This window comes from Alligator mississippiensis, chromosome 4 (genome assembly GCF_030867095.1).
Source record: "Alligator mississippiensis isolate rAllMis1 chromosome 4, rAllMis1, whole genome shotgun sequence".
In the NCBI taxonomy this organism is placed as follows: Eukaryota; Metazoa; Chordata; order Crocodylia; family Alligatoridae; genus Alligator; species Alligator mississippiensis.
In genome coordinates, this window is record NC_081827.1 from 210702175 (window position 1) to 210728180 (window position 26006).

A 26006-nucleotide genomic window follows, 5' to 3' on the forward strand; every position below is an offset into this window, starting at 1 on the left:
GGTGCCTGCCTGCAGTACAATGAACAGGTTCCCACCCTCAGCTACACCAAGTCGTTCAAACCTGGGAAGAAGGAGATCTCTCCTGCCAGGTACAGTAAAACCACCTGGGGCAACACCATCATAATGGTGTTTCCCCTGCCAGGTAAATATGGGAACCTACCTGTTTGAATAAGATGTATGGTAATACATTGCATGCATTTTGCTGTAGTGCCAACTTTTTTTAAAGTCATAGTGAGCCACTACATTAAATACATTTAGACTTTCTCTTCACTCCCACAGCTGAACTGTGCCTTTCTTTTTCATTTCCAATAATTCCTGTTTCTTCACCAGTCCTAAATGTCTGACAGACATCCCCAAAACAGGATCCCAAACAGTTCACCAAGAGTCCCTGTTTTGCCTCCCCTTGCCCCCACCATGTCATGTATGATTAATAGGGTGCTGTCCTCCATGAAGTGGAGTCAGATCAGATTGCTCTGTGCTTCATATGCATATACATTTTTGGAAGATTGCAGGGCCTGTGACACGAACACCTGGTTCTAGTCACAAGCTGTGGGGGAGGCTAATTAGCACATGGACCTTTTTTGAAGGGTATCTGGAGTACATGCATATACTGAGCTGTGCTGAACTGTGGGATCACCCTGGCTTGAAATACTGTTGACTGCTGGGGCCCAGCCCAGTGAACTATATGGTAAATCGTGAGCCTTTTGACTTTGGACTAATATAATGCATGGTTGTTTGTACTATATAGAAGTAGATACAAAAGTTCTGCTTAAAAGTGTGTTTATGGAGTACCTGTGCTAAAACTTGCAGCCATTTCAGAAACGGTAAAATGCATGAATTCTGGATGAACTAAGTCTATGGGTACTCATAGTATTTTACTACAGGCATACTTATTTCAAGGCCAGTGTTTTCAAACTTGCCCTTCATTTTCATGTGCTCAGGGAGACGAGGTCTGACAGTAAGGAGGGGGTAAGGGCTTGTGGGGGGAAGAGGTTGGTGGGAGCCAAGGGGGCTACCTAAACCCCCTCCTCCCCCCCCAACACCATTTTTTCGCTGCTGTAGCAGTGGAAGGGGGACAAATTCAAGATCAACTTCCAATAATTAGATTCTAGACCTGGAAAATTATTAAAAATTATACATTTTCCACATATAGCATCTAGAGTGGGGCGTCATATTACATCCAGGGTTATCTTATATTTGAGTAAATATGGTACATATTAGACACTTTCAGTTAAATTGGGATTGCTTTTAGATCACATTTTAAAAAATTCAGGGTGATATTTTTCAATTAAAATTTGTGTTCTCTTTTCTTCTCAACTAGGCAAACATATCATTAGAGGGGGCAGAGCCATGTGGGGCAAAAAAGATGAAGAGGTAGTAGATGAAGTAATGGAAGGAAGTCAGAGCAAAGGAAGGGATCCCCATGTCATATTGTGTTCCATATTATTAGGGGATGGACATGCCTCACATGCCAGTGGTAAAAGTTAATGTGGAGGAGGGAAGATTAAGATGCTCAAAGCAATTAAGGGGGAAACATCACTCCACTGTGTTTCAGAAATATCCAGGCTATTGAAGAATCTGGAAGCAACATTTGTGACTCTTCCCTTCTTCTAGGAGTGGGGGCAGCCTTGAAATTAGGTGGGAAAACAGTGCTAGTTACAGTGTGGCCAAGACTCCTCCTCCTTCCTGTTTCTACCTGACAGAAAGCTGTTGACAGCCCTGCTGTGCTGAATGCTTTTCTTCTACAAAGGACTCCAAGTAGGACAATGTAAAGGGATTGCTGGTGGCTCTGTTAGCAGCAGGGAACTGAATGCTGTGTTGTGCCCTGAAGTGGTTCCCCTGGCTTTCTGCAGTGTGTGCAAATAGACATGCACCTATTTTTAAGGATGGTTTTTTTTCTCTTCCCCCTCTTCCCAGGGCTCCTGCTTTCATTAATATTTCTTCAACCTCTCCCCACTCTACTTCTGGTCACTCCTTAAGAGTGCACATCTTTCTCTTTCCCCACACTTCAGTTTGACTTAAGATTGCTGCAGTCTCTGCTAAACAAACTGAGCAAAACTCCATGCCTGTCAAAATGATTTACTCATCAGGACTTTCATATTCATGAAAACAGTGAGTACAGTGACAAGAACCACATCCAGAGGTAAATGTCTCTTTCTGTAGCTTGTTGCAATTCTGGTGCATAAAGGCAGAGACTGTCACCTGCTTCCTATTAGCTCTCCCTCCCTTCCTGTTCCTGGTTGGCAGGGCCAGCCCGGTGCTGCCTTCAGGCTCTCCCCGACCCCTGACTGGCGCAGACTGCTTGGAACTGAAGAGCTCTGGGCCCCAGGTCTTAAAGGGACAGTATCCAAAGCATTTTTTCTGGCTCTGAGTAGCAGTTAATGGAGAGAGACCACTCTGCATACAATGTTAAATAGAGCTTGGATATGGATGAGAGCTTGCTTTAAAATTGAATTTTTTGAGATCAGTAGTAGTTTTAGACATCATTCCCTGTAGGTCTTTTGCATGACTAGAGCCTCCATGGTAGGAACTGTCACCATAGAGATTGCTAGCAAGACCTACCATGCCAGTTTTCTAGCCAATTCTTCAGCCTCTGAGAAAAGAGCAAAACAGCAAGTGACTTTATTGGAAGAGCAGGATACTAGCTTGGGGTAGACACTGGTATCAAATACCTACTGTACAGGAAAATAGTATCTGCTGTTCTGATACCACCAAGAGATTTGTGAAAGCTTTATCCTCCTTTTGCCCCTCACTACTTGTGATTCATGTGATAGTCCCTAACAGCTAGCTGTAGAAGCAGTATATGTGACTAGTGGGCATTTCTTGTCCCTGGACATCCCCATTATCTCTATGGAGTGACCAGTGGACCTAGTAAGTGTTGAATCAAAACTACAGAGTGAGGAGAGGATTATTGGGAACTGTACCCAGGTAAGGAGGAGGTGATTTTTTTCTGGAAGGAAGATGCGAGTTCCATGCTGAAAAGGGCAGAAGCCATTGGAAGTGCTGTGGGGAAGTGGTACTGAGGATTGGAGTAGGGTAGGAAGGGGGTCCAGCTTGAATAAGGATTGGAGGGGGTGGCTTTCGTGTAAGTGTACACCACTGCTAAGTATACTCTTCTCAGTTATAGTTTTGGCATCCAATATTTCATTGTGCACAGTAGTATATAATTTCCTACAAATTTTAGGTAGCTTTCTAACTCAATTAGTTCTTTTTCTTTTCTGTTTGCTGTCTCCTTTTTTTAAATAGATATTGCTAAAATCTGTAGTATACTTATTTTTTTAAATTTAAATAATACAAGATTACTGTGTAAATTTTGGTATTTCTTGATCCAGATATTTAGTAAATGTTTTTTTTAGACCTTTTTTATACTGATGACTACCTCTTCAGTGTAGAATAGATTCTTTATCTACTTCTTGGTGATTTATCTGTTCTTGATAGCAATCTCTATATTTCCAATGTATTTCAGCAACCAATTCAATAGAAATGAAATCCTTGCAAAACTAGAGCTAGCTTGGTAGTTGAGAATGGAGGGTATTTTGCCTGTTTCAAAAGAGGGTGATGTGTTTTGGTATTTGACAGAGACTTTCAGAGACCAGTACACAGTTAAAGATGAGTGATGGAATGGAATTCTCAGACTCGTCTTTTCTCTCAGGTTCTTAAAATATTAACACTGTAAAATGAGCTTGTATTTGATGATACACATAGGACACGTGCCAAGTAGTTTACTAGTATTTATGAGAGGGGGAAATTAATTGAGTTTTACACAAACACTAGCCAGTTGCCTGTCAAGAATGATGCCGGGGGGGGAGGGACGGGACACCACGAGGACGACAGAGGCCTGTGTCCTTCTTCACCCCGCCCCACCGCTTTGTGCCAGGGCTGGAGCCTGGACCGTTCGCCGCATCCCCCCATTGCTTTGGGTCAGGACCAGGCCCACTCCCCACCTCCCCCCAGCCACTTCAGGCTGGGGCTGGGGCTTGAGCCATTTCCTGCCTCCCCTACCACTGCTCCTGGGGCTTGAGCCGTTCCTCCCCCCCCCCCTCCCTCCCTTGCTGCCTTGGGCTGGGGCCTTGCCCCTCTCCCCTCCGGTCTCTGATTGCTGAGACAGCCCATCAGAGCATGAATAAAGCATTAGGGACAGACAGGCAGACAGACCGACAGACTTAGGCTTTTATAATATTAGAATATACGAATTTAGTGTGTGTATAACACAATTCTTCCCTTAAGTGAAACTGAGTCAGTTTAAGCCCAAGAGAGGTGTCATGTTGAGAAGGAAGCTTACCAAACAAAATAAAACTACTACAAAATATTTAAACAAAAGTAATATTTGCCTGTAGTGAATGTATCCATACAGTCCCAACATTACTGCTTACATGAGAATTAGGAAGTGAAACTTAGGACAAAGAAGCCACTTTTTATTATGCAAGGTAAATGAGCTGGAACACATCAACAGCATAAATAGTGAAAAGTAAACTGATTTCCTTCATCTGTTGTAGAGATAATAAGACAAGTAAAGAAGAATGTTCAAGTAAATGGTTTTAAAGGTGATATGGCATTCAAATGGATGCACAAATACCTGTGCTATTATAGGATGTTTTCTGAATTTTTAATATTTCATTTTGAAAAGCTTGTTTTGGTGAGGAAAAGGGTCACGTGTTTTTTCCTTTCCTGGATAGGGTTAGAACAATATGCATCTATTCCTTATTTCTTCTCTGAATTCCTTAATCTGTAACAGTCTAAAGATTTATCCTGAGAGGCACCATTTTTCATTTTCATGTTTTCTGATTATGTTAACAGTTGTTGATTAAAAACATCTGTGGTTAAAGACAGACATTTCAAATGTATGCCACTGATGCAATTAAAGGAGCATCAATGTGTATGGTTTTTTTTTTTGAATTTGTAAAAATCCCAGTGCGTTTGATTTCCAGTGAAAAAGTCCTCCGGCTAGGGAACGCATTCCAGTCTTTTCATTTATTTATTTATTTTTCCTAGTCAGTATAAGTCGTATAGTTTTTAAATACGTTGTACTTGATATCGTGTATAATATAAGAACTAGCCCTCTTACAAAAATAGTGTATTTTTTGTAGTTTTTAAACATACAGGTTATGTTGAAGGTAAGTGTAACATGCCAACTTACAATACAACAGTTACTGAGCTTAGGGGTCATGGCGCTTACAAGAAGGGTTGGAAACCTTATGGAAAATTAGTTGTAGCAACTGCACCTGGGTTGCAAGGTTGCAAGCCTGTAAGATGGGTTGCCCATGGAAAAAGATTGAGAATCATTGTTCTAGTACAGTACAGAATTGAATTTAATGTTTGATATTCTAGTGTATTATCTGTGATTTTTCTTTTAATCCTTTTCTCCTTCTTGTTTTTGTTCAGACAGGGGATTTGGCTTCTGTGCAATTAGCGGGCACTCCAAATAGATGGGAGGTTTTGTCTGCAGCTCCTACCACTATAAAGGATGAAGCTGGTAATATAGTGCAGATTCCAGGTGCTGCCACAGTAACTTCAAGTGGACAGTATGTCCTTCCCATTCAGAGTTTGCAGAATCAGCAGATATTTTCTGTTGCACCAGGCTCAGATTCATCAAATGGTACAGTGTCTAATGTACAATATCAAGTAATACCCCAGATCCAGACGGCAGATGGTCAGCAGGTTCAGCTTGGCTTTGCAACCTCATCTGATAATAGTGGTATAAATCAAGAAACTGGTCAAATTCAGATCATTCCTGGCTCTAATCAAACCATAATTGCTTCTGGAACCCCTTCAGCTAATATTCAGAATCTCTTGTCACAGACTGGTCAAGTTCAGGTCCAGGGAGTTGCAATTGGTGGTTCATCTTTTCCTGGCCAAGCACAAGTAGTTGCTAATGTCCCTCTTGGCCTGCCAGGAAATATTACTTTTGTACCCATCAATAGTGTTGATCTAGATTCTCTGGGGCTCGGCAGTGGTTCTCAAACCATGACTGCAGGCATTAATGCAGATGGACATTTGATAAATACTGGACAGGCAATGGATAGCTCAGATACTTCTGAAAGGACTGGTGAACAAGTTTCTCCGGAAATTACAGAAACCACCACTGATAATGACTTATTTGTGCCAACGTCATCTTCATCACAATTGCCCGTTACCATAGACAGTACAAGCATATTGGAACAAAATGCAAACAACTTGACCACAACTAGTGGACAAGTTCACAGTTCTGATCTTCAGGGAAATTACATCCAGACATCGGTCTCAGATGAGACACAAGCTCAGAATATTCAGGTCTCCGCAGCACAGCCTATTGTACAACACATACAGCTTCAAGAGTCTCAGCAACCAACCAGTCAAGCCCAAATTGTACAAGGTATCGCGCAGCAGACAATCCATGGTGTGCAAACAAGTCAAGGTATTTCGCAGCAGGCTCTACAGAATCTTCAGCTGCAGCTGAATCCTGGAACTTTTTTAATTCAGGCACAAACAGTGACCCCTTCTGGGCAGATAACTTGGCAGACATTTCAAGTGCAAGGAGTCCAGAACTTGCAGAATTTGCAGATTCAAAATGCACCTGGTCAACAAATAACTCTAACACCTGTGCAGACTCTCACTCTTGGTCAAGTTGCAGCAGGTGGGGCCTTGACTTCAACTCCAGTTAGTCTAAGCACTGCTCAGCTGCCAAATCTGCAGACAGTTACAGTAAACTCTATAGATTCTGCTGGCATTCAGCTGCATCCAGGAGAAAATGCTGACAGTCCTGCAGGTATTTATCTTTAACTCTTTATGGGATTTTTTTTTTTTTTTTTTTTTTTTTTTTTTTTTTTTTTTTTTTTACATTATGTAGTTGATTTGAAAATTGATAATCATAATTCTTATTTTCCTGAGGAAGTGTACAAAATATTAGTGGTTAAAACAAAGTATGATATTAGAACTTGGGACTGCTGATTTATGGAAGATTGTTGTAATGACAGTATAGTCAAATTAACTCTCTAAAATGTAAGCTACTCTGATTTCCAACTATTCATATGAAAGTAGGGAACATTAGCACCTTCTAATGTGGCATCTACGTGTGCTTCAGAGCCTTCTGAAGCAGAGCTCCAATTTTAAATTGAGGGGGGAAAACTTGACCATCAGATTTTATAGGGCAGCAGCATCATTGGCTTCTTTCCTTCCTAAAAGGGCCATTTTCTGTAGCCAGTCTGTGTGTTCTATGGGGAAAAACCACATACTTTTGTGTATACCACCTTTTCTTTCCTGAAAGCATGCATGGACACCTGAGGTGCCATTATTGATCTGCCATTTATAAAACTTGTTTCCCGCTGATTTAAAATCAACATTTAAGTCATATAGAATTTATATGAGTAGTGGCAAAACAAATATCCAGCATCTATCTGATGGCAATTCTTTAGAACATGTGTGACTGTCTGTATAATTTATTTACATGGTATTTGTCATTAATGCTTTTTATAATATGTTCTGACATTTTCTGTACCTATCTCTATAGTCCAGGTAAGAAATCAAGTTTTTTTAAAAGTAGTCTTTCTGGTAACGAAGAGAGAGAAATCTAAACATACTTCTTTACTTTTAGCTTATGTGAACTAAGACTTTGAATCTGCAGTGATCTTAAGCACACGTGCTTAGGTACTTTTATTGCATGAGTGCAGGCTCATTAAAATCAGTGGGACTTAGTGCGCTTAAAGTTAAATGGCAGAAGAGTGATAAAGTGCAAGGGCTGCCTGCCATCTAGCTCTGCACTTTAGCATCCTTGTGCCTCAGCCAGCCCTTCAGCTGCCTGATGATGCCACCCAGAGCCTGGGGCTGATCCTCTGGTCCTTCTGCCAGCCTGGGGCTTCTCTGCCCTGGTTCAAACTTCTGCGGTCCCAGGCACACGTGCAGAGGCTGTGCCCAGGAGCAGCTGACTTTGGTCTGAGCTGTGCTGGAGTTTATCGGATTGCTTTAATAGTACATGTAGATAGATGCACCACCCATTATCCCCTAGGTACTTTGAAGTAGATTCCTTGATGGCATACTCCATGATCTTCTTGGTATCAAGGTCAGAATGACTGGTCTGTAATATCTCAGATCCTCCTTCTTCCCTTAAAGATGGGTACTTTTTTTCCTTTTTCTGCTTGTCTGGGACCTCCCTGACAGTCATGAATTCTCAAAGATAATAGAGCCAGTAGCTCTGAAATTAACTCAGCCAGAGATGTGAATACTCTAGAATGAATCTCATCTATCTCTGCAGACTTGAAAACATCTGGTTTCTCCAAGTAACCTCTAACCTATTCTTTCCCTGCACCTAGGATGATTATCTCCTTCATTATCCTTTTTGCCATCTTTGTTCCTTATCTGATAGTCTTTATTTTACTGATCCTTCATTTAATTTGTTTAGGAAAACCAAAAAAAAATCTGTCCCTTCCTCACATTTCATACAATTCTTCCCCATCAATTCACAAATAATAATGATTATGATAAAAATTAAATCCTTACTATTTGTTGCTTGTTTCTCTACAGTAACTTTCAAAAAGTACAATTATGACATATTTTTCTGTTTGGTATTTAAAGTTTTTCAGATATACATGCTATTCTATTTAGTATTAAAATAGAAAATAAAATTAAAATTATGTATATAAAAAATAAAATCTGTTAACTTCTGTTTTCTATGGCCATGTTTCAATGTTCTTTCTTGCTTTTTACTCATAATTCTCTATTGCAGCGTGACACCTTTTATTTTATCCTGGAGATTACACAAGAAATGAAATGGTTCATAAGGGGAATGAGAATTAGGATTGGAGGGAGAGGGAATGCTTTTCTGGCCTGAAAGAGAGAGGTCTGAAGTAGTAGTTTTGTTACTTATATTAGCTTACAGAACAAGTGAGGAAAAACCTACAGCAAATTTTCAGTAAGGGACAAAAAGATATGTATGTAGTTTACTTACATTCTGGATTCTGTTTCTGTTAACCTTAATTAGAAATTAAGCATGAGGAAAAACTACTCCTTGTACTAAAATTTAACAATGTAATATTGTATGCCCTGTGAAATAAGGAGAGAGATGTATTTGAAGGCTACCTTTCTGCTTCACAGTTCATTTGCCCTTAAAACATTCATTTTTGCTTAACTTCTTTTTATAATGTACTGTTGGAGGGAGTTTTATACATAAAATAACTTTGTGTTTACAAAAAAGCACAGGGTACTTAGACACAGTGTAAACTTGTAATTTATGTGTTAAGCTATTTTTTTTTAAGGCTTAGAGAATTTTAGAAGAAATCCAGTACCACGGAGTCAGAAAATGTTTATTGACTTCTGTAAGACTTCTCTTTAACTGGCTAGTGAATTACACAAAATCAAGTCTTTCCTATCAGTTACTGTGTCCTGAACACCATTTTAGGAATGTTTATTCCCTGAAGCGAATACAATTTGACCAGTTCTGATTTTGAGGTGTTTTGCTCCTTATTAGCTCTTCCTTTATTATATAATGGCACTCTGGTGTCTCAAGAAGCCAGAAACCTCTGAAGAAGCCAGTTGGAAAGAAACAGTATTATCTTAAGAAAAGTTTTATATATGCTTAGGCTGGTAGTGAAGAACTGTCAGGTTCATCTTATTTGAAAAATGGAGCTATAATGTTTGCTAACTAGGTCTTGATATAAAGACAAAAGGTTTTTCGCAATCGACTGTTAATTTCAAAGTAAATAAATCTTCAAGGAAGAAGCAAAATATTGCTTTGCTCTTAAATTCTAGCGCCGCTCCCTGCTCCTCCCAGTACTTGCTGTAGATTTATATAAACCACTGTTCAGAGATTCAGCTACCTGCTGGCATTAATACACCTCATCATTCCTGCCTGCTGATCAACTCCTGCTGGTTAGTAGAGTGCAAGAGCGGTTGTCCATGCATGGAGGAGATTTAATCCCATCCCTGCTAGAGTCTAGGATTCTTATCACACAGACATAAATGTAGGATAATCTGACGTTTCTTAAAGAAAACTGATCCCAAAAGGGCAGTAGTTCTCTGGGTAAATACTTGATCAAATGAAAAACTTACCAAGTGCCTTTTTTCCCTTGCCAACCAGGTTACGCATTGTGAATATGAAGCCTTTTGGCATTTTGTTTGTGTACGCTGACAAAAACAAGGGAGCTAATATTATTTACACAAGATGTAGCTTTACAAAACCAAATGAAATGTTTTAGTAATAAGATTGAATAATGGGATACATACATCTGCATTTATGAAGCTAATGCTCTCAAAACTTAAGAGCCTTTTACCAGAAATGTTGTTTAGAAAGCAGTTTTCTGCTTTCATGATATTCACAGGAGTCATTAGTTGTACCTTACATCAGTTAACACCAAACATGGTTCATCTTAAGCCTTCTCTGTTCTCCCTCTTTTAATCATGTGGATATTTGTTGTCTCATAAATTTCAGTTTAAGTAATTTTCCTAAGACATTTTCCTGCAGGTTCTGGAGGAAAGCAGATGCTCTTAATCCAGTATTGGTGAGGAGTGTCTGATTGTATATAGAGTAAGAATCAATGAATTAAGTGAAAGATAAAATATAATTCTCTTAAACTGTTCGTGGCAAGTTGTATGATGGTATTCCTCTTGAAATAGACTGCCCACTGAGTGAGTTTGTTATAAAACTGTAGCAGTCTGATCTTGCTTTTTTTTCCCTTTTAAACTGGGGGGAAAGAATTGTTTAAGGTACTATAAGGATTATAGTATAGGATAAACTGTTTTCAGCTTATTTGAAGGACATTCTCTACTCTGTATTTATTTTGAAAACTGATGATAAAATGCAGAATTTGAGGGCATATACTTATTGGGTTTCATTGGCCATCCAATTGCATGTGATGAATCCTTTCATTTAAGATTTAATAAAAAGCTTGCATAACTAATTTGTCTGCAGCTAGCTACTATGGAATAGGATTGGATTGTTTCCTTTGAGCGTTTTATCTACACAGATTCTGCTTTTGGTACAGGTAAGACCCATGTGTATGAAATTAGATTCTTTTGATTGCTGGTGTCTATTGGGACTGTGCTCATGCTCCAGGTGTTCTCTTTCCCCCAGTAAATCAGGGCAGGGTTAGCCACAGGTTGAATTTGGTTCCTTCTGATGGCCATAGTCAGTCAGAGGAACCTCTTAGTGACTTTATTTCTTCTTAAGTCATAGCTGACTGAATTCTACTTTAGTTTTTATGGGGTTGGTTTCGTTTTGCTTTGTTTTTTGTTTTTGTTAGTTTTGACATGAATGTTGTAAGTCTGGCCTGTGCATTCTCCATTCAGTTCTCACTTTGGGTTACCACCTGTCCCAGTTTCGGGGTGGGATAACCTCAAATCCAGTGAGGAGCAGAGAAAGTGCTCCTCATGTACAGAGGTAAGGGATTTTATTTCTATTCCTTTGTTTCACAAAACAAAGGAGGCTGGAGATGCATCCTCTGTCTTCATTCTCAACACTTTATTGCTTCAGATTCCGTTAGATACTTTTGCTTCTGTAATCCTTTTATTGGATCCTGTGGGCAGGTTCTAAGCTCTTGACCACAAATATACTTGTTTTCATATTTTAATACTTTTGTGACCACAGTGTATCTAAATTTCTAGTTGGGAACATTACTGGTCATCTATGGCACCAAGAAGGTTCCCCAGTGTTCTAGATATGGTGGCTGGTCCTTTGAGAAGACAAGGCATTCAGGCCTCTTAGATGGTTGGCTGTAAAGGGACAAATCCCAACCATAAATTGCTGAGCTGCTTCTGAGGATCCTAAGCCTTTTTGCACTGGGACTCGGGGTCAGTAGGGAAAAATCCTATACCGACCTCAGCTTTGGGTATAATTTCCAAGTTGGTGAGAGTTTACCTTCCTCAGCAGATGTTTTAGATGAAGTTTGACGTCCTTAGCACTCTCCAGACTCCTACCAGCATACTGGTGAAGATTTTTGGTGTTCAGATCAGCATAAAAGTATGTTGCACACTATGTTGAAACTTTGCAAGTTTGTTGAAACCTGTATATTGGCCAACAGGCACAACAGGGATTGAGAGATCATGCTTCCAAGGTCCTGATTCATTAGACTAGTGGATAGAACCCATCCTTGTGCACAGCAGGTTTTCAGTACCTCTACTGACAAATACTAGACACTGACACTTCCCTCTGGGGTGAGGAATGCATCTCAATCAGCTGATGGTTCAAAAGAAGCCGTCTCCTTGATGGCTAGCCAGTACATATACACTGTGGAACTTCTGGGCTTGCATGGGACTTGGTGCAGGGAAGTAAAACACAATTTTTAAAATTTATTTCTTTTATATCTGCAAGCAGCCTTACATGTTTTCCCATCTCTTCAAAATTTCACCCTTCCTGGATCCTTAATGTGAAAGAAACTGATGGGTCAGTTTTTGAGCCAGTAGATATATCTTCTCTTTATCACAAGGTGGTGAATATAGCCTTTTTGGAAGCCAGTTACTGGAATAACTTTCTTGCCTTGCTTGAAGTTTCTGCCCACTGTGATTTCAGATTTCTGCATCAGTTTACTTACCTTCAAATTCTGTAGACTAGATCCCACCACTTGCAAAAGGTGACTGTACTTTTTGGATGTCCTGAGAACACTGTCATTTTATTTGGATAGGACAAGGCCATTCAAGATGGCCCAGTCCTTAAATGAGATCAGGTGATGGATGAAGAACAACCAATTTTGGCTGAATCCAAGCAAAAAAAAAAATGTCCAGAAGAGGCTCTTATGATGATCTCTCTTGATTTCCCACATAATATTGGCTGTAAGACTTCGCTGAATTAAGTCTTTGAATTACAGCATGCCACACAGCTTAAAGGGAATGCTGGTTACTTTAAAAAAAAAGTTTTTTGCTGTATCTTAGCCTGTTAGAACCTTAATAAGTACGAATGTGTCATTTATTAAGATAAGTCTGAACATTACCTACTAAGTCCTGTTAAAATGTTTTGATTATAGCTTCCCAACTAGCATTGGAAAGCTTCAGAAATTTAGGGCCTGATTCAAAGGCAACTTGAGTCGATGAGAGTATTTTCAATGAGTTCAATAAGCTCTGGGTCAGGTTCATCGGTACTGCAAGATTATGTTCCCTAGATTTCCTTCCACTGGTTTGGAAGCCTCCCTGCATAGTGATTGCAGAAAAAGCTCTGTCCTGGCCACCACCATCAAAATCTAGGAAGAGCCTATGAGACATCTGCAGGAGTGACAGCTGCTTCCATCTGGGCACACCTACTGGCCGCTGGGTGAGACGGATGCCAGAAGAGAACATCCTCGGGGTAGGGCAGGATGCCACAAACTCAGCTTCTCCCTGCTGACCCCTAGATTGACACTTTGAATACCTTCCTCCTGCCTCACATCTTGTTCATCCAGAGAGGCTCCGCAGTCCCCAAGACATCTTTTAAGAAAGTGGATGATGAAATTAAGCAACTCGTAAAGAAGTGGATGAACTTGCCTCTGGGCTTGCAACAAGATTCTGTACATCCCCTATTGACAGAGGTGTCACCATCCCTCACATGGGAGACCTCTGCAACATTACAGTAGTCATCCATGCCTTCTGCTGCCTGACCTTCCCAACAGATTGGTGAGCTGCATCACTGTAGTGCTCTAAAAGAGACTACCAGAAGTAGGTCACCAATCAATAAGGACCTGGCCACATTCCTGAGTGGATTGCTGGAGGGTGAGCTTGGGTGAGACAGCAGATACTTTGCCTTGCTGTGGAATCAAGCCCACAATGCCACCTGATATCCTGGGAAGTGTATTGACTAATGCTGATCCTGGTGTAAGGAGTGGCAGAAGCTGGGGTCTTGCTGCTTCCAGCTACAACCGCCAACCAGATCACCATACTGTTCCCCCATCTCCCCTCCACTTAGAGTCAGGACCTGCCTAGAAACATTCCTGAAGGATGCTTTGCAGGTCAAGTACATTTAAAATTTGAAGATGAAATCTGACTAGGTACAGTACAGTCTTTGAGGTCACTTCAAAGTGGGGCCAGCAGGACCTTCACAGTCTGACATTTCATCCATTATGCCTATCTTAACTGTGTCTAACTCGATGGCACTATCTGCTGTAGCCACTGAGACTAGAGATGCCAGAGGTGTGGCTATGAGAGTGAGACCCTGGCTCACTCTCATAGCCCCATGTCTGCAAGCTCCATGGTAGTTCTGCCACATCACCATAGAGGACTGACTGGTGAAGGCCATTTCTGCGTTGGTTAGGACAGTAGCTGTGAAGCACATTGTCCCAAGCTGAGACAGCTATCTGCATTTGGACCTTGTTGTAACAGATGAAGACAATAAAAAGAGCCTGTTGATCAATGTTACGATCCCCTTTGAGTACCAATGGTAGGCTTTTGCTGAAGCCCAGGGGCGAAGGCTCTCCGACTACAGGCCACTGGTTTATCCCCTGAGGGAGAAGGGATATGATGTGATAGTGCAGACACTGATTCTTGGGGCACTTAAAACCTCAGAGCCCAGCAACGAGAGCATCCTGAGAGCACCTCATTGTTCCTCAAAACTGCTGAAGTGCCTCATGGTATCTGACACCATTATATGGTCAGGGGACATCTACATTGAAACTATTACTGACCATCACCTGTATGAAGAGAGTTGGCTGAGACCATGTGCTAGAAGTAGGGATTGAGGGATGGCTTGATTTTCTCTTCCCCACACAGACTCATGTCTGCTAAGGTCTTTGAATATTTCCCATCCCAGCAATTGTACTCCTCATGCTAAAGCCATTGACTAAGTATTCCTTACAATCTTGCATCTTTGTACCAATGCAGTTATCATGGGGTCCTGTCTCTCTTCATTCCATGGCATTGAATTGAAAATTTCCATTATCCCAGCATAACACAGACTGCATGATATTAACCACACATCTTGGATTGTGTCAGTATACAGTAACTGTGTGCCTATATAGCTACCATGCGTGGGGTCCTGTATTGTCTTCCAACTCTACCAAACCATGTAATAACTTGGCCACAGTTCTGGCATGATGGATTTACCTTGGCACATGGTATGCTGGATTGGGTGGGCCCCAGTGTGCAGCTCCCACTAGTTCACAGGCCCCAGCCCTAAAGACCCCAAACTTCTGGTACTTATCTTCAAGATCACTACCCTTTATTGTGCCACATCAAAGAAAAATCAGTGGTGCAACAAAAGGTGGTAATATATGCTACCACCTTATTGCAGTGGATGTTTATTAGTTCTGTGATGGGAGGCTGTGAGCAGCCTGAATTGCTTGCACTCTCCAGCCACCTTGGGCAGCTGCTATGGGGGCTTCCCCACTCAGCCAGATCTGCTCCCTGCAATCCCTAGCATAATAGTAGTAATTTTACCTGCCTTATATAACTTAGAAATGTAGTGAAGGTATAATTCTGTTTGGACTTTAATTTGTAGGGGTTTTCTTTTACCTTTTGTAAATTTTAAATCTCAAGATAATATAGTAATGTTATTAGAGATTCATAAGGATCTTATTTTTCCCTTTTCACATCTGCCTCTGCTTCTTCCTGCTTGATGTTGTCAGTTCACCAGCAATGTTTCTGTCATCAAAAATATGAAACTTACCATGAGGGTCTGTGCTGTTCTTTCATTCTTTTTGATTATGCTGAAAGTGGCAAGGAGGACCTTTAAAAGGGTTCAGAATGGTCAGGCAAATTGGGAAACAGTAGTGCAGAAGGGGATGAGACAAATTCTGTGAAGATGACCAGGGAGATAGATGAGGAATGGAGGAAAAATATGAAGGGAAAGGCAATGAAACAAGTGTGGGAGGTCAATGGTAGTAATTTTTTTGTTATGTAAACTATCCACTGCATTAGCTGAAGGCTATGGAGAAAGTACCTCTTGTTATATGGTGATGAGCAGGGATCCGGGTTTTCCATTTCCCACGGAAAAACGGAGAAAACCATGGATTTCCCATTTTTATCAGAGAAAATGTAGATTTTACCTTTTTAGCAGAGAAACGGAGAATTTCCTGCTTTTGCAGAGCTCTGCAGGCTGGTAGAGTTTCAGCCTGCAAGAGCTGATTGCAAAAAGGGCAGAAAATCCGCAGCCCTGCCTGGAGGGGAAGGGAGAGGTGGAAGGGCAGGGCCTGAGGCTTTTAGTCGGTCCCAGGGCTTGCCTCTGACTCACGTTCCTTCTGGAGTCTGTAAGGTTAGGTAAGTGGGGCTTGCAGGGGGCTGGGGGGGTTGCGGGGCAGGGCTGGTGGGGAAGGTGGCTGTGGGAACTGGCTGGGGGCTGAGGGAGTGGGGAGGTGTTGGTTAAGGACATGGAGTGCCTGCCTGGACGGCAGCATGCAGACTGCGGGCGGTGCTATTGGCCCAACCGGGCTCGGCACCTCCATGTGCGGCGTCTCTTGAGGGCTGATAGTGCTGTTCTGGTTCCATGTGCTGCTGGTTGGGCGAGTAGTCCTGCAGGGAGCAGGCTTGGGGCTCAGGGAATGGGGAGGTGTTGGTGGAAGACGTAGAGTTGGCTACCCAGTGGCACATGAAACCAGAGATTCCTTATTTCCTTTTTAGGTAGGAAATAAGAGCACTAAAGAAAAGAGAACCCTTAGACAGAACAAAACAAATAAGTTGAAAGCTGTTGAGGAAGGGGGAGGGGGATGATTGTACAGACACGGGTTGAAGTATGGGTTCTGTGTACACAAAAATTGATCAACACGCCTATAACAGAACGTGCTATGGCTTTGCTAGTCTGTAGTCATGTAGAAAGGCTCAATAGATGGAGAAAAAGGGCATATAGCACATTGTAGAACCTAATGGGAGAAGACACAAAAAAACAAACAAGTTAACTATATGCTTGTAGTGGAAGGTGTTTTGGATAAGTTTCCTAAAAATCTCAGAAATAAAACTAACTTCCTAAATTTATAAACCTACTATTGAATTTCTGGCGATATAAATAGATAAACAGTACTTTAGAGTTGCTTTTTATAAATGGAAAATACTTCAAATCTGTAGTGGCTCTGGTATATGTTTTAGAAGAAACTGAAGTTTCAAAAACATTTTTGAATCTAATGTTTTTGTAGGTGGTCAGTGTGACTCTGAAGTGAAAGTGTATGTAAAGTAAACATTGAGTGCAGGAAATTAAGTAAGTATCAGTTATCTTAAAAAAAATTTTTTTGAAGGATCTGAATAACAAATACCTTGAAAAAAACAAGAAATTCTAATACAGTCACTATTAATCTATTTCTCATTATATCAGTGTTGCTGTAGTTCATTTTGTAGTATTTCAGTTTTATTGTGCATGTCATAAAACATTAAATACAGTATGTGGTATATTGATTTTATGATATAACTATTAATACATGTAATGCTTGCTGCATTCTGTCTAATGTTTGTGGTGCATGTGTATAGCTGAACTGGCTATTACTGGTTCTTCTGGAAAGTAAATTCACTATATGTAATTAAAAAAAAAAAGTATCCGATTGTATAAAAGTAGTTGGATATACTGTTATCTTGTGCATAATAAGAAATGTATCTTTGTAGACTAACTGCTTTTTTAGGGGCCGATGCCAGAATGGAGAGGAAAGAATGCAGGATGTTTTAGATGAGGTCTAACTATTGCCTCTGTTTAAGGCTCAGGAGGCGCATGTAAACTTGGGAACTGTATTCTTGTCCCTTGTGATTAGCGAAGGTTGTTAGGCATTGTGTCTGGTGCTTAAGATTGCTTCCATATAGTAGTAATATGATGTTTTAACGACCCAGGGCAGATGCATCACTTCTCCTTAGCCAGGAAGTCCTCTTAAACTTCAGCAATTTCAGCAATAGCTTTTTTTTTTTTTTTCATTTCTTTTTTGGAGAAATTTGTAGGAGAGTTGTTTAGTACACTGTTATCTTTTGGAATTTTTGGAAATCTAGGATAGCCCTTGGTGTGGCATGGAAAACAAAAATTTAATTTGTAGTTGATTTGCTCTCAAGTACATCTTTTGGAATTTGATTCAGTCTTGATTTGAAAACAGAAGTATAGAGAAAAACCAAGGAGGGATTGGATTTTTCATGGTCTTTGCTATGTCGAATCCTAGTTTTTGCTTTAATGCATTGTTTTCCTTTTATAAAATCAAAATGAACACCGTGTCCTTCACTTAATGTCCTTAGTTATTTGTATAAATTATTGTATTTGTATATTACATAGGTTCACCCAGGAATGTTACCTACTTCTTGTTGAACTTTACTAATTCAGTATCTCTGAAAAACAGTCTTTTTAAAAATAATATTGAGTACGGAGTAGAAGACACATGAAACTTATTTTATTTCTTCTCACTTTCCTTCCCCCACCTTAAACCTGCAAGAAAAAGATACAGTCTTGGTGGTGATTTTTGCTGCCAAGAGCAGTTCAAACTTAAGTTTTAAAATTTTTTCTTGTTTTGTCTTCCTCTTTGAAATTTCTAGTTGGATATGCTTTTAAAATACAGAACAGGCTACAAAGGGCACAGCAGCAGTGTCGGTATGCACTAAAATCTGTTGACTTTTGACTGACACACAGCACTCTCAGCAGTAAAGAAATTTGATCATTATGGTTTCCTTCTCTCTGTTTAATGGGCTACTTACGGATCTATGTTTGTTCTTTGCCTTAGATATTAGGATTAAAGAAGAGGAGCCTGATCCAGAAGAGTGGCAGCTCGGTGGTGATTCTACACTGAATACCAATGATCTAACACATCTGAGAGTACAGGTGGTAGATGAGGAAGGGGACCAACCTCATCAAGAAGGAAAAAGATTACGACGTGTAGCTTGCACCTGTCCCAACTGTAAAGAAGGTGGTGGGAGGTATGCACATATTTTTTTCAGCATAATACATATTATAATGGACACAAATAATGAGGAAAAATTGAAAACTTGGTTATAGGCCCTTCGTAGCGAAATCTATAGGCATTAAGCTTGTGTAGTAAAACTGCCAAGGCTTCTGTGTTTGCACAAAACCAGTTAATTGCATGATTTTTTTAATTGTGCAAATATCTTTTAAGACCAGGTACACCTGCAAAGTAGCTATCAGGCTTACCTTACGATGACAGGCTGAGAACTATGGGGCTCTTTAGCTTGGAAAAGCGCAGGCTCAGGGGTGATCTGATGGCCACCTATAAGTTTATTAGGGGTGACCACCAGTATCTGGGGGAACGTTTGTTCACCAGAGCACCCCAAGGGATGACGAGGTCGAACGGTTATAAACTACTACAAGACCGTTTCAGGCTGGACATAAGGAAGAATTTCCTTACTGTCCGAGACCCCAAGGTCTGGAATAGCCTGCCATCGGAGGTGGTTCAAGCACGTACATTGAATACCTTCAAGAGAAAATTAGATGCTTATCTTGCTGGGATCCTATGCCTCCAGCTGACTTCCTGCCGCTCGGGTTGGGGGCTGGACTCGATCTTCCAGTGTCCCTTCCAGCCCTAATGTCTATGAAATCTGTGAAATCATGCCATAAAAACTCCAACCAGCTATAAAGTTAGACCTCGAAAATGTGTAATAACTGGTTGTTATTGAGCTTTAATTTGCACATGTAGCAGGGTCTCCCCTGTAGCTGGGAGCTCTCAGCCACAGGGGTGCACTGTGCCTAGTGTGAGTAAAACTCCTGGGCCTGAGGGATCGTGGCTGTTGCGATCTACCAGGCTTAGGGATGAGTTGAACCCCTGAGTCTGAGGGATCGTGGTAGCCATGATCCTCAAGGCTCGGGTGGGTGAAACCCCAGGTTTAGGGGATTATGGCTTCCATGATCACAGCCCAGGTGTTTCACATGCCCCCAAGGCTGGGAGATTTCAACTGTTAGGATCCCCTAATGCCAGGAGTGCATGAGGCACCCTTTCTGCTGGGAGCCCCTCAAGTGAGGGGGCTAACAACTGTAGGACTTAGTTTCTTGCCAGTGCAGGGGTAGCCTGGGATTGACTTCTCCCTGCACCAGCAATAAGATGCGAAGAGATTTAATGCGTGATCCCACAGTTGCACCTCCTCAGTCACATGTATGGCATGTCAGGAGGTGCACTCGTGCAGATCTACATTTGATCCTGTTGTGCCTTTAACTGCTTATGTAGAGGGGGCCTAAGGGACAGATTTTGTCATACTAAAAAGGCAAATGCTACTTCACACTTTCCCACTGAAATAAATGGAACAACCCTTAGAGTAAGGTACCCTTCTGTAGGCATATCTACAGAAGACATTTACTGTACAGTAGACTAACTAGCTGCACAGTAAATGTTGCGCATCTACACATGCACCCCATCAAGCTGGAGTAAACCAATTTACTTCACAGCAGGATAGAATTTGTAAATACAAGTACCATCCTGCTGTGGAGCTTTTTACTCCATAAAAATGCAGGGTGCTACAGTGCGGGTGCTGCCTGCTAGGTAGCCCCGTATTGAAACGCCCTCATGCCCCATCCCCTCTGCAGCAAGTTGAGCCAGGGGGAACAGCCCTGAGCTGGAAGGCTGGCTCCTGGGGCTACCTGCCAGCCGGGGCTGCTCTGACCCGACTCAGCTTGGTGCGGTCCCAAGTGTACGTGAAGACTGAACAATGAACTCCAGAGTTTATTCATGCATGTTAATTGCATGTGCAGATGCCAAGTGTGAGTGAGGGTAAGGGTAGGAGCATATGTAAGCAAGTTTGTTGCTATATCTGTATGAAGAAATTGCCTGTATGTTGTTTGCAAGGATTTGACTAAGTCCTCTGTTTCCTGCATTTTCTTACTGATCCCCTGTAGTGACAGGCATGGTATAAAAATTTGATAGTATTAATTTTGCACTTTATTTTTTCTTGTACATGGCTCTTTTGACATTTTGAAATTAAGGCGTTCATGTGTGACATTAAGGTCTTAATGTGCATCTTTCTCACGTGGAAATACCTAGAAGAACATTGTATTTAAAACTTGTGCGAAGGCTGTTTTTTAGAATTCTAGAATTTGTCCATTTTGGCAACTGTTTGGACGTAATCATTGAAAATGGGGCATTTTGCTTATTTGAAAGTCTAATGTAAGTTACTTGGTTCCATTTGGAGAGTATATTGACATCCTGAGATTCTTCATAAGGACTGGAGTAAGCTAACTTAACATGGCTACTTCTGCTATCAAGTGTTACATATTTGTCTTCTATGTTTGCAAGGAACATACGTTACACAAGACAGCCATGATTACTGAAGACAATGATGCTTAAAGGCAAAAACAATATGGTACAACTTTAATTATGAATGGAGTTAGCAGCAGTGTCTATAATTAAAGTCCTACAAAATAAACTTCTGAAAAATAAAGTGTATGCAGTAAGTATTTGCTAGGGTGTGACAGATAAGTTCCTTGATCACGCACTGATCATAGTCCATTGCACCAGCAGCATTTTGTATGCATCATCCCCTTTAGGGTGATAGAGCATGCTTCATCTGAGTGCAGCAGTGTCTGAGAAGAGATTTCCATGGAGAAATGCATCTGTTGGGGCTGTTTGTAGCACTAGGTAACTGAAAGTGAAGAAGGGGGAAGAACTTTCAGTGTCTTATCTTCCAAGGCACCGGTAATGGAGCTAAAAGCAGGGATTTACCTGGATTGCAGAGTTGAGGTATAGAAAGAATTGAGACAGTAGCTGGGGGAGAAGTAAGAGTAGTTTGTCTGGAATTGTTCTGTGGAAGGGAAGCAGGGAGATCATGACAAGAAAACTGAAATAGGAACAGTAGGAAAAAATAGTCTGCAGGAGGGAAACTAGAAGCAGAAGATGAGGAGAACAGGGGCAGGTTACTGTTGGAAGTGACTGTCATGAAAGGTCAGACTAAGGAATACAGAGGAAGGAATGGACCTAACTAACCACTAGAGAAAACTTCCCTCCAGACCCTGGGCTTTTAGTATTTATATTGTTTCATAAACAACTGGTGACCTCTCTCTCTTAATAGCTTAATGAATAAGACAGACTACAACAACCTAGACCAGCTGAGAGCTGCTCATTTAACTCTAGTGATAGAGTTCTGTGCTGATGGTATAAAGGTCTTAGCCCTGTTCATGACGTGTGTGAGTGTGATATAGTTTCACACATGGAACTTGTTTGCTTTCATAAAAAGCAACCCCCCCACCCCCCTTTCCACAACCTGGCAGTAATATTTGAGTAAAAAAACCCTTGTAAATACAATGTTAAGGTTTCTGCATTGAGAAATGTCAGAATCAAGGTTGTTTGGGCAACCTTAATTCATCTCCTTGTGCAAATGAATTTTAATCATGTAATAACCTGTTATTTTTTCTCCAAGACCTATGCCCTAAATGAGGAAGAGGATACCTAGTGCTCAGGGAATGGTTCAGAGTTATACAGTCAAGGTCATCTGCATCATTTGTTGCATAAGTTAGATGAATCACTTCAGGAAGAAAAGTCACTTAAACTAGGTGCAGAAGTTGCACATAAACCAGTTTAAGTGATCAGAAACTGGTTTAAATCTGAATAGAGAATACATTCAGTGCACATAAACCAGTTTCAAAATGGCTGAAACTACTTTAAGATAAACCTGGTTGAATGTAGTATCAGACTTAACTGATTTGGCTCAAACCAGTTTATGGAACTTCTGTGCCAAACCCTTTCCTAGTTCAAGTTAAATCACAGTCCCCCAGCATGCTCTGCAGGCCTGGGCTGGGCTGGGCTGTCTGCTGGAACAGAGTAGGATTGGCCCTGCCCTCTTGCTCTCTAGCTGAAGCAGTGACAGCTGGCTGGCAAGGAGGGGTGTGTGTGGGGGGTGCAGCCCAATCTGCTTGGTGGGAGCAGAGCAGCCCCCACCAGACTTTTCCCCACTGGAGTGGAAGGGTTGGGAGGGTGGGACAGCAGGCTCAGGCAGAGGGGCATTAAACCCTCTGCTTCTTCTCTCACACTAGCAGGGACCCCAGCTGAGGTCTGCCTGGCTTTTCCCCTTGCTTGTGGCTCAGCATGGTTCAGGACCCTCAGAGACCCCCCTCTCAGCCAGGGGGCAATCCTGCTGCACCTTCTCAGTGCTGGGGCCAGGGTTTCACTTGGGGCAGCCCAGGCACAAAGGCCAGATTGGGGGAAAGGAGGGAAACAAAACGGCCCCAAACCCAGGTGGGGACATGCACAGAGGGATTGCAGCAGTGATGGGTCCTGGGCCGTGCTGAGCCACGAGTAGGGGAAAAGCCGAGCAGACCGCAGCTGGGGTCCGTGCAGGCCAGGGTTGGGGTTTAAATCCCACCCCAGTCATACTCAGCCTGCCAGAACCTGGCCACGCTCCCCCTCAGCTTAGCTTCCCTCCAGCCTGAAGGGCTGCTTTGTTTGTTGGTTCAGTCTACGCAGGTTAGACTAGCCTGCAAAGGTTGAATCAATTCAGGCTTGGGCTTTTGATTACCTGTACTTAGCCTTAAAGCTAGATTTTTCACAGGTGGCCATGAATTACATGGCCCTCCTTTTCTGGGAACTCAACTTGAGCAAACTGGCACTTGATTTTGTTCAAAAGTGTTGAGCTTTCATCACTTCAATTGAAGCAAGCTTGAGCTGTACTTTCAACATATAAGATGTTCTGAAAAATGAGGTCTTAGGTATATTAAACTGGGCACTCCGAATTAATGGATGTTTGACAAGTTTTCTCTTAGTCTCTTGTTGCCTCACTTCGGGATTTATAAAATGGAGGTTAAAGTGTCAGTTCACCACACAAGAGTGTTGTAAGATAAACTAATTAATGTTTGTGAATGGCTCACATTTAATGGTGACGTGTTTTTTATGAGAAAAGCCAATTGGAAAATTTAATTTTGTGTCTAAAGTAAAGCTTAAATGTTATGCAATGAATAAAAAAGGGGCCACACAGTGAATAAGTGTGGGAGAAATTAATAGTTTCTCCTTCGGTAAATACCATCCCTCCCTCAGTACCAGGGAAAGAAAAGGTAGCATCTGACTACATATTTGGAGACTATACTGATACAACTCTTATATAGGCTTAAATTTGACATTTCTAATCTCTTTCCATTTGAGTACTAATCTGCCCCCCCATCAGCATAGTATTTGAGAGCTTTTCAATCTTCAGCATGTTTTAACCCCATAATATCCCAGGAGGTAGGGAAGCATAATCAGCTCAATTTTACAAGTAAGGGCCCTGCTTTAAACACAGGAAGACTAAAGGCTAGGTCCAAAACAGGACTTCTGTATCTGTGTCCAAAATGTATATACTCAACCCCCCTGCTGGACTACTGCCTAATCCGAGAGATGCTCAACATCCTTTAGCATTCACTTTTCCAACAGATTTATAGGTATATAAATATCTGTTTTTGGGCTTGCCAGTCAGAACCCAGTTGTGCTTTATAAACTAGGAGTTTGTCCATCTAGCTTGTCAGCAGGCTCAGTCCATCAGACTTTCTTAGAGCATTCCTGCTGGTTGGGTCTTGCACAACGGTTGGTGGTGCCTTTTAAAGCAGCGTCTGTTGGGCAGCATGCAGAGTCAGGTTGAGGGCGCTCATTTCTTATCCCTGGTGCAGCAGTTGTCAGAATCTAGACATTTTAAAAAACTGTGTCTAAAATTACGTTCATGGGGATTGCCTGAGTGTTGAGCATTATTCATCCTGTTTTGGGTGGATGACTTAAAGGAGATTTGGAAGCCTCAGTTTGGATGTGACTCAGGCCTTTGGCAGATGTTACACTTAGGATGCAATTAACCTGTTAATTGTGTGATACGTTCAGAGAATTAATGGCATGACAAAATGGGGAAACCAGCAACTAAAATTTTCCACAAAATTTACATTAAATATGTGGCAGGGTAGCCATATAGCCTGACACTGACTGCAGGGTGGGACTGGGTTGACAGCTCCCCCATGTTGGCAGGCTGACGGCTATGTGGTGGAGCTGCACTCTGCTCTTTTCAAGGTTCCAGCTGTAGGGGAGCTCTTTAGCTGGGCTGGGTACTGGGTTACGGGGAGCTGTGGGGCTCACTGACCTAGTGATTTGGGTTAAACTGCTTTGCCCACACCTCCTACAGGGGTTGAGGAGCAATGAAGGTTCTGTTGCCAGGTTGTGGAGAGCCCTGCAGCTCCCCATAACTTAGCAGGTTGACTCTCTTACCCCACAGCTCCTACACAGTTGGGGAACAAGGCATTTTACACATCCTGACTCTCTCCTGGAATCAGGGAGAAGTTCCCTGATCCCAGGGTCCCTTTGCATCGGCATCGGCATCTTTAAAACCACGAATACAGCTGGGCTGCACTCACAGTTTTCTGACATCCACAGAGCACTAGGCTCTGGTGTCTGGGGCTGCACCTGAGTCCCAAGCTGGCTCTGTTGTAGTCTTGGCACCAAGACAGACAGTCAGCTGAACCAGCTCTAGTCTTAACCTGACTCAAGTGTGGTTCTGGGTTGAGACTTGACTATCAGCTGATTGAGGATCTTGCCTCCAGGACTGCACTGGAGTTTTGAATCAACTCCAGCGTTGTCTGGAGTTTGGATTTGATAATCAGCCAAAGTGTTGGTCCCTATCCCAAGACTGTATCAGTTCGTGCTTCACTGCAGGCACCCAGCTTTCAACTTGCCAGTGCATGGGGAGCCCAGAATTGTGTTCTTTGGGCTCGCCCTGCATTGACAAATAGAAAAAGCACAACTGGAAACTGAACACTGATCTTAAGATCACGTATCCTGCCATGCACATGGGTGTAGCAGGAGATGTGATTTTTTGGGATCAGGGATCAGATCCCATTGCACCATTAAATGCATGTGTGCCAGTGGCCTCGTCTTGATTGACTATAGGTAGAAAAGGTGAGTTTGAGTCAAAGATAAAACCAAGGCTGCCAATGAATGGAATGTTTCAGTTGAGATGGAAGGTGAAGAAGATAGGCATGTTTGAATGTTCCTCTTGACCCGCGGGGGTCACTTTTTTTCCTGGCACATTTGAAAAAAATGAAGTAAAATATTTTCTTGGTTGATATTAGTTGTGATGGAAGATGCACACAACTGAGTATCATCAGGATGAAATGAATAGGTAAACTGATTTAGGAAGGACGAGAGAAAAAAAAAATTTGTGTGATGCTGTAAATTTGGAGATTGTACCAGAAAAGATGAGCAGAAACTTGACTGGGTACCAGATAGGACCATATGTTTATACAGTTG

General features: G+C 41.8%; 1 protein-coding gene across 1 annotated transcript in view; it reads left to right on the forward strand.

Moving 5' to 3' along the window:
• Positions 1-26006, forward strand: part of SP3 (Sp3 transcription factor) — a 35211-nt gene that overhangs the window by 5590 nt on the left and 3615 nt on the right. Inside the window, exons 4-5 of the mRNA XM_059727278.1 lie at positions 5383-6745; positions 18540-18732. Coding sequence (XP_059583261.1) covers positions 5383-6745; positions 18540-18732 — 1556 coding nt within the window. The remainder of the gene's footprint in view (positions 1-5382; positions 6746-18539; positions 18733-26006) is intronic.